This window comes from Paramormyrops kingsleyae, chromosome 3 (genome assembly GCF_048594095.1).
Source record: "Paramormyrops kingsleyae isolate MSU_618 chromosome 3, PKINGS_0.4, whole genome shotgun sequence".
In the NCBI taxonomy this organism is placed as follows: Eukaryota; Metazoa; Chordata; class Actinopteri; order Osteoglossiformes; family Mormyridae; genus Paramormyrops; species Paramormyrops kingsleyae.
The window spans coordinates 11374034-11383805 of NC_132799.1; the positions used below are offsets into that span (position 1 = coordinate 11374034).

The window sequence follows — 9772 nt, forward strand, 5'->3', positions numbered from 1 at the left end:
GAAAGTATACAGATATTTACAGACGCTCAGGACCAATACCAAGAAATTTTCAGCAGGGCTAAAACAGCACTGACCACAGTGTCAGAACCAGGAAATCAACAGAAGAAAACAGAAAAAGAAGTAAGAGATTTATCACTAGCAATCCAGTAGAGCCCAACTCACAAGCCACAGGGAGTATCGCTTATGTCCCCTGCAAGACTACAAAGATACAACAAGCATTGCATCTTTATTACAAAATGACCAAGGCTGGTGGAGATTTGTGTTGGCAAAGTTACAGTTACAGTGGCAGACACCACAACAAAAGACAATTAATGATTAGACAGAGAATAAATACAAGAAACAACATAGAGAACAGAAAGGCATAGACGCAAGGTATGTGTAAATACAGGGGTTTCTGCTAATTTAAGCTAAAAGGTGACATAGGTAATATACAGACAACATACATCCATATATGACGACATTTTCTAATAAATATATAACTCCTCCATGAAACTCTCCATTCTGTTTGTACTGGATACGTCGGGGATCTTTTCCAGTTGCGCCAGCAGAATTGTCCATAGCGGTCTCATCCCATCCTTCCAAGCCCCCCCTTTAAAACCCTGGCAGCTCACCTGTTATTTCTTTATGTGAAATGATCCTAATTATGCACAGTGCATTTTTACAGTGTTTATAAGACTGTAGAGGTGCATTACCTATTTCAGTCAAGTATGAATAGGCCTGTTTGTATTAGCTTTAGCATGTTTCATATTATTTTTCTATTGCTAGCATTTATCTGACAACTAAATCCCAAAATATACATAAAGATACTATAATTTATTGCGTAAATAATAGCTACTCAAATAGTTCAAATGACCTGTGAATGCTGGGGAACTCTCTCTAAGTATTCAGTCATAAGACTAATCCCACAGTGGACAAGAGACTTTTTTGTAGTAGTGGCCTTCAACCCTTTTGAATGCAAAAGCAGACTACTGGAGGCCTTCAGACTACTGGAAGCCTTCAGACTACTGGAAGCCTTCAGACAACTGGAAGCCTTCAGCCTACTGGACGGCATTTCTAAAATCCTGAAGTAATTCTTGACCCCTGGTAAAAGTGCAGCATTCATCCGTCTTTGTGCCAGCAAGAAGATATAAATACCATGATGTAGCAGGCAATCCATAGAAGATTGCTGAGGGGGAGAGCCACACTGGCACACTCTAGCCTATATTTGGTCTTTGACGGATGAGGTAAGGAGAATTCTCTCCAGTCTGATGGAATAAAACAAGACAAATACCAAAAGGCTAAAGGAGTTTCATTAAAGGTATAGCAGTATGCTCTTGAACTCAAACCAGTATTATAAGCAACATAAGAATGACTACTGCCCTGTAGTGCTAACCTCAATCATCATGAAGTGCATGGAGTGACTGCTGATGCATCACAGCGACAGCGCTATTCCCAACTCATTACACCCCTTACAGTTTGCCTACTGGAGGAACAGGTTAGTGGATGATGCAGTTTCTCTGGAAGCTCACACCACTCTTGAATACCTAGACAATAGAAACACCTGTGCAAGGATGTTATTCATTAACTTCAGCTCATCCTTTGACTGTAATACAATTGTTCTGAACAAGCTTGTGGTGAAACTCAGAGGACTTGGTCTGCAACTAGCTAGACCCTGAATATTCTGTCAAGTACACCCCAGGTGATGAAGATGAGGAACAAAGCTTCATCACCTCTGAGTCCATGGCTATTCACCCACTGTTCACTACGTGGCCAAATTTAGCAACAATCTAGCCATCAACTATGTGGATAATTCTGCACTAATTGGTCTTAGAAATGAGATCAAAGCATCTCCAGGCGTGAGGTAGAGGATCTGGTGAAGTTACAGTAGTGGCATGATATCAACCTCACCCTGAAGACTGCTAAAAAACAGGAGTTCAATTGTGGATTTCAGGAAGCCCTTCAGATGTCACATTGCGAGCACAATTGATGGCTCTCCAGTACCCACTGTCAGCAACTTCAGGTTCCTTGGTCTCCAGATGTAAGAAAAGCTGAGGTAGACAATACACTAGATCCACCCTCACCAAAGCCCATCAGCAACTTCACTTCCTGAGATGCCTGAGGAAATGGGGCATGAGCACGGCAACATTTAACAGTTTCTACCCCTGCAATTGGAGGTCAAGGGGCTTTGTTCAAGGGCACAACAGTGAAATTACTCTGCCCACCCTGGTATTTGAGCTGAAAACTGCCTGATCACAGCACAGCAGCCTAACCCACTGAGCCTAACCCATCATTCCAAACACAATTAATCCTTTAATTAAGAAATACTATACTATAATGACTGTTGTCCAAATTAGGTGGATTCATCCAGACAAATGGATATGAATATGTAATGACTAAATTATATCACCATGCCATACTCACACCTGTTATCATGAAGCACTTCAAGAGGCTAGTTGTGGGGCACTTAAAAATTGCACTCCCAGCCTTATACAACATCCTTCCTTTTGCCTATTGCTCAAACCAGCCCATTTAGGATGCCGTATCCTCCATTTTCCCAACCTGCACACAATGAACTCTGTGATACAATGTTGTACATTGACTTCTGTTCATCATTCCACACAATCATCCCCCAGAAGCTGATCCGGAAGTTGAGGCTGCTGGATTTTAACATACCATCATGCAACAGGATCCTGGACTTCCCGAACAAGAGATGTCAGACGTCAAAGTCTCCACAGGGCTGTGTGCTCAGCTCACTTCTGTTGACCATGCTGGGTAATGATTGTACTCCAAAGTATAGCCTAAACAACATCAAGTTTGCCGAAGACACGCAGTGGGTTTCATCAACGGTGATGAGTCAGCATACCGACTGGAGCTGGAGTGGGCTCAAGGCCCGGTGCAAGGGCAACAGACTGTCACTCTACGTGCCCAAAACAAAAAAGATGATTGCTGACTTCAGGGTGGCCCCAGAAGGCACACCAGCATCCCCATTTCCTGTAGTGCTGATGAGTGCAAGCCTTCAAGCCCCCTTCCTCACCACACTCTATAGGAGCACCATAGAGAGTGTTCCAGCAATATCACTGTCTGGTTTGAAAATGGCAACGCCTCAGACCGCAAGTGCAGTGCATAATGTATACAGTGGAAAAATTCTTTGGAACCTCTCTCCACTGCATAAAAGACATTTTCCTCAAAATCTGCATCTGACAAGCCTTGAGCATTGTGGAGGACCCCCCCCCCTTCCCACCCGCTTCCCATGGACTCTTTGTCCATCTGGCAGAAGTTACAGGGGCATCCAAGCCAGTGCTTCCCAGTTCGGTAGCAGCTTTTCCCACAAGGCTGTCAGGACAATCAACACCTTGGTATCCCTCTTACTACTTAACTCCAACTGACTCCCAAACCAATTCCCCTCCTCACTGGTACTGGTCAATTTACTATTTATAGTCAGTTTACTGACACTAGTGTATTTATTGTACAGTTCTATGCTGCTGCATTATTTATTACCATTGATTACACACTCAGGCACTATCTATATATGTACAGCTTCCCTTGTCATACACTGTCCTGTGTTTTTTCACTTTTTAAAATTAACGTGAAGTATTGTGAATCCCTAATTCTATAACTTGCTGTCTGTATTTTACACCACAGTCCTGAGGGATTATCTTGTGCCACTGTTAAGTTGTATATGGAAGATAGGCTAATAAAGCTTACTTGAATTAATAATAATCACCGGACAGGAGTAAAGCAGACCATAAAAGGGTCAAACTGAAATAATTGGTCAAACAATTATGCTCATTTACAGTGAATTTATTGCTTTTATGATATATAAAAATATAACAAGTGCCCCATGTGAAATATGTGAATAGAACCATACCTAAGGGCTGGTTCATAGACCTCTGCAATTTAAAATTATTATGTGAATCACAATACAATAAATTATTTTTGAATCAAAATAGGAACTAGGAAATTTGTTTTTAGTTCTCAAATGCAAAAATGTCACTGTTTGCATTTGATTTGATGACAATTATAGCCTCAGTTCCAGGAGCAAAATATGTTGTGTTTTTCTTCCTCATCGATGATTATATCTTTGGTGTATAGTTTGTGGGGGGTTCACAAAGGACATTAACATCGTTCTGATAGTCCTGAAAAGAAAAGGTTTCTTTAAGGCAAGGTGAATGAACTATAAAACATCCCACATTATGCTTCTGAGATGGAACCAATATCTTTTTTCTGGTTCTGCTTTTATTCCTTCTTAGTCTTCTGTCCTCTTGGAGCGCATCCAGCAAGTTATCAGAAGCCGAACAGCCCTACAAATCAAACACGCTTCCTGGAAGAGAGATTTAGCCTGAAGAAATGACCATTAATCAAATGTCTGACATCTCACCCACTTTGCTACCTCCACTGTGCCGCATGAGGGGAATCAGCTGCTGCACACTGCATTGCATTATCAGTGCTGGCAGGCGTGGTGAAAGCCTCAAACAGTCCCACAACGAAGCCTGCATACTGTAGCACTATCACACAAAGCTGTGCAGGATAGCAGTCCTTTGAATACTAGCTCCCTGGGGTTACATAGGGAAGAAAGCAAGAAATCCATTGTTGACTTCAATCAAATTGAATAGTATAAATGATTTATAGTCCACTGAGTGAAATTTTATGAATGAAAACACAGAATCTAAACTATCATGTCTGAATTGTTGCCATGCTGTTGAAATACAGAGACTTGCTTAAGAAAATCCAGTTCCTACTTGCTCAAAGCACTCAGAGGGCACTCCTGCATCCAGCAATTTATAGTCTGTTCTTCCTGGGCTGTGGGAGCCAAACATCGCCAAATGTCTAGCTTATCTAGCTAGTGGGCAATGTAGATAAACAGCAATTTGGAAAGCAAAAACAAAACTCTGTTCAATAGAGAAATATATTTAAAGAAGTCTTATTTTTTAAAACATATTATTCCACCCAATTCCCCCAAACATCTTTGGCTTTAAAGCATGAACCCGACAAACCAGGTCTGATATATATTTGTTTTCCTAATGATGGGTGTTCTGTAAATAGGTTGAGCCAATGAGTTAAGGGTCTTTTGTTTGTTTTCAATTCAATAAATTGTACATTCTTGGGTTTTATTAATGCCATTAATACATATGGTTTAGCCTCTGGAGCATAAGTGAACTTCTGGATTTCCAAATAATGCAATACGAGGGTATGTGGGATGCTGTGGTTCACCACTACTCTGAATAACAAGATCAGCTCCTGTTCAGATGTGCTGTTGCCTTTACCACCATATTTAGGAGCTGATTCCCTTGAAGACATCTATAGGTAAGTATATATGATCATATATAATGATGAGAAAATAACATTGTACAGTTCATTGTCTCATTCTGTTCTAACCTGGCATATCCTGTCCTCACTGCCTTAACACGGCCTGTCTTGCAACTTATATGTCCATAGTCCTATTTTATACTGTCCTGTCACCCATCACTTAAACTAATAACTAATATTCCACTATGAAGTTGTACTTATGACTTTTACCATTGTTACTATTCTCATTGTTAAAGAGTTGTTTAATGGTTTCCATAAGATACTGTAATCACACCGAAATAAAAATAATAACTTTTATTTTTATAAATTCTGTGATCCAAATACATTTTGCTGAAGTCCTCCCTTGCCAAAAATGCTTTTAGTGCAAAAGTCATACGAATTAGAGGCTACAAACATACTTACAAAATAATTTCAGAAAGAACAGCCATATTGCATATCAGTGTTAATATAATTATACATCAGATAAAACCTAATATAATGTGTCACAGACACATCCTTTTCACACCAACTCTCATCTAATTCATTTCCATTTCTGTATCCTTTCGTAATGCCTTCCGGGAAGTAGACACTTAACCTCCTCGACCCCTACTTAACCTCCTCGACCCCTACGACTGCTGATGCCTGTAAATAATTAAGGTTAGGGTACTTTTAAGCAATTAAAATCAACTTTGAACATACAATACAGCCTAGAGATGGATATTTTAATGAAAAAAAACTATCAAAATTTTTACTACAATATTTATCAACACACCAGCTAAAGGTATAAACAGCTAATAACTGAAGTTCCAGAAGTAAACATTTAATATTTTGTACCTATGGAGCAACATCCTACATCGATCACCGTTTTACTGAGGTAAGTCGCACGTGGATTGGACATTTTCCATAACTGATGATATTCATAACTACAACAGTACTTCAAACACTTTTTGTGGCACCCTAGACTGAATGCTAGTCCCTCACAGATACCCACTAAGGATGAACAGAAAATAAGCGAGGATATGAGAATGATGTGTTATAACATCATGCACAGATCAGGGACTGATGTTAATTTCTTCATTTCCACAAACAGCTACTGATGCATGAGGCAAGAACATTTGATAAGTGATCATGTTACCAGCTGAAATAAACCAGCATTTGGAAATGAGTTAAACACACCAGCTCTTAATTCAGTTTCATATTAATGCATTTATAGGTCATCCCTGAGCTTGTCAGTCTGTATGTTCTTTAAGGATTCAGTATTTTCTCCGTAAAACAGAACTGCAATAGTCATCCATATGCAAATTCAAATGATAACTATATTCCAGAAAGTATGAACGATAAATAGATTTTAAAAAGAAAAAACAGTACTATTTAAAACTATATATCTACAGAATTGTAGTTGTACAGACAAAATGTATTCAGAATTTATTGTGCAGCTGGCATCTTGTCGAGGGTGTATCCCAGCCTCATGCCCAGTGTGGGTCATGTGACCCTGACTGGGACAAGTGGTTAGATGTTGTGGACTTTAATAATAACACTGTCTGAAGCAGTATAGGGCATAAAACTGGGGAAGATCTCGGACAGGATGCCAGTCCATCAAACACACACACTATCATGCACTGCTAGCATTTCATGCACTGATGAGACGAACTGTATGGCTTTGGACTTCAGGAGGAAACACATACAACATATGGAGAACATGCACACTCCACACACAGAGCAGAGAGAAATGTATCTAAAATTCCTTTAATAAGCATTTTTGGCCACTGATGGGAATGTTCCTACAAGTTTGATTTTGCATACTATATCAAAATCATAATGTTGTCATTTCCTCATTTAGACTACATTTTCCCAAAAATTATCAATCTTCAATGTGCTGACCTAGTTGTAAACAGGATTTTTTCTTCAAAGACCTTCGAATAATATACAAGTATATATACTGTATAAGATAATACATAAGATTTGCAATAAAATATAAACCTTCGTCTCCATTCTAAAAGCATCTGAAAACATGTATTATACAAATACGAACAAGTTATTGGTTCTACAGAAACTTCATTTAATGAGTTGTTGAACAATACGCATTATTAGCATTGCTTTGCAACACTTGTTTCTGGAGCTTCACTGATATTTGGCAAAATAAGCAGCAAATAAAATGCCATAATGACTTGTGATTGATGCAGAACAGAAACCTCACAAAGCATACGTGGTACCAGCATTTTATGCCAATATTTTTTTTTCAGATTCCACCAAGCAATCATACATTAAATATGAGTCGAATGGTTCATATTGTGACCATTAATCGTATTCATAAAAAAACCCTTTTACTGTTGAATGAAAAGCGAAAGACAATCTTGACATCATCTAAGAATATTACCCGTTACAATGGCTTTTGTTTGGCGAGTTGCTCCTCCTACTTCGATCATGTTTAAAAACCAATTGCATATTACATTACTTACGATTTTTTAAACGGTTACTATGTTATTTATCAGTTCTGTTTTACAATAGACTATGTAAGCTACATTTAGTCACAAAACAGAGTATTTTTTTTATTTGATCAAAAAAAAGACAAGTCCGTACTGGCTTATTGTGCACTCACCGTCTTCCTTTTCGTCGAAGACCGGTCTCTTTGATGAACTGTTAGCTCCCATTCTTTTCTTCCACTTGCCCCGATGAAAGATTAATTCGGGAGCTTAACATTTCTTACTTTGTAAATAACAGGCAATACTGTGCATTGCACGGCTGAATTAGTGTTCCTTAAATATCATCTTCAAAATACTTTTGCCTCAGATACCAACAATAAAGCAAACGGCACAGCTATTCGAGCAGATACTTAATATAGAAACAGAAATAATTTCCTATGCATTTTAAATTGAAACTGCTGAGAAATAATTGTACTTCTTTTCAGTTTCAAGGCAACGGTGTGAAGCTGACTTTCTCGTCAAGCTGTACAAGGCATGGCCAAAAACAACCTTCTCCGTTTTACCATTCGTGCTGACGTTCATGCGGAGCAAACCAAGGAAGATTTCCCGTCCGTACCAGTGCAAGGAAAGTACAGTACTTAACTGCATTTTTTTGTAAATCCAATTAGTGATAGGTGGCGCCAGATTATTTAAAAAGAGAGTTACCACCAGCTGTAAAATCGAGTGCACAAAATGTAAAGTACATTGTTATTATTTCTGCTTCTACTGTAGAGTGGGGCTCTTTGGAAAATGGACTGTCTTCATAAAGATTGCGCTGCCAAGTTCAAATAAACAGCTAAGTATGTGACGTCAACCTGTGTCTGCAACCACATTCTTGGTTTTGCCCTCATGATGGTACATTATGGGATGAAAGCTCGCTCTTCAAACATATCCCACCATCAGGGGAAGGCATGTCTGAATCTCTGAAGAGTCAAAGAGCAGATATTGAATGCTCACTGAGCTCTGGTGGAGAGATTAGCATCATGAGAAAGAGTGTGACACCTGACCAGAGTTAAGAGACTGCCAGTGGTCCAGGTGGGTCACGCCAGTGGAGCATCAAAGACAGGCCATGGACCTGTGAACTGGTGTTGATGCAGCTCTCACAGTACAATGGGAGGGAGAGCCAATGGGGGATGTATGAAGCTCAGCAGGAGATGACAGCATGGTGGCTGGTCCAATGAAGTAACGAGGCTATATAGGCCCTCGTAGATGGTAGACCACCAGCTTGCCACATCGACGTCCAGGAGTGCTTCAGTACACACCTGGTCTCAATGCATCTCCTCCAGCACGTCTCCAGTGGATGAGGGAACAATGTAGCAACCATTGGGGTGCAAGAAACAGAACACCATACACTGGCTTAGCAGCTGTATCTCTACTACCCAAAGAAAGGTTACAATGACCTGGCACTGCAAATCTGAATGCTATTAACAGTGTCGCAGGGTAACTTTCATGTTTCACCAAAAACACATTTCCACAACAGCTTCTTTCCAGCAGTAATCAGGTTGTCTCTTAAAGGACATTCAGGATGGTGAGACGTACTCTCACTCAATCCCAATCTGAATGTCATTGTTAAACTGGACTGTCGAATCACACCTGGCCAACTGCCCCCACCATTCAAGGCACCTTTTATGTTAATTCATTACACCTTGCTTCTCCTTTTGTTAAATTTAACTTAGGATTGTGGCTGTCTGCAGCAGAAGGCAGAAGACATGAAGATTGCCACTTGGGTAGCAATCTCCAACCTCAACAAGCAGCATGTTCACACGGAGAAAGAAGTCACTGAATCAACAAAGCCAAACCAGTGTGGGCAGTCGCTTGCACTCCAAGGGAACTGAGGACTTGCCTCAGAGAGAACAGCAGCCCAACTATAAGAGTAGACAACAGGCCAATGGTAAGGACTGGCTAGCAGTGCATGATAAGAGGCAGCAGCACAAGTACATTATTAGGACGACAGCAGAGCTATGAAGGAAAGCCACAATGAAGTTATTGCTCTTCATCCATGTTAATATCTTTGCTGCCCATGACAAGGACTGCACCCAGACCAG

General features: G+C 40.0%; 1 protein-coding gene across 2 annotated transcripts in view; it reads right to left on the minus strand.

Annotated features, from left to right (window-relative positions):
- The window catches only part of LOC111858105 (serine/threonine-protein kinase 32C), a 29982-nt gene extending 21478 nt beyond the window's left edge, over positions 1–8504 (minus strand). The window contains exon 1 of one of the 2 annotated variants that reach the window (XM_023839542.2): positions 7865–8502. In XM_023839542.2, coding sequence (XP_023695310.1) covers positions 7865–7916 — 52 coding nt within the window. In that variant the 5' untranslated portion in view covers positions 7917–8502. Of the gene's footprint in view, positions 1–7864 lie in introns of both variants that reach the window. The other variant, XM_023839566.1, reaches the window with a different exon arrangement.
- Between the last annotated feature and the right edge of the window lie 1268 nt (positions 8505–9772).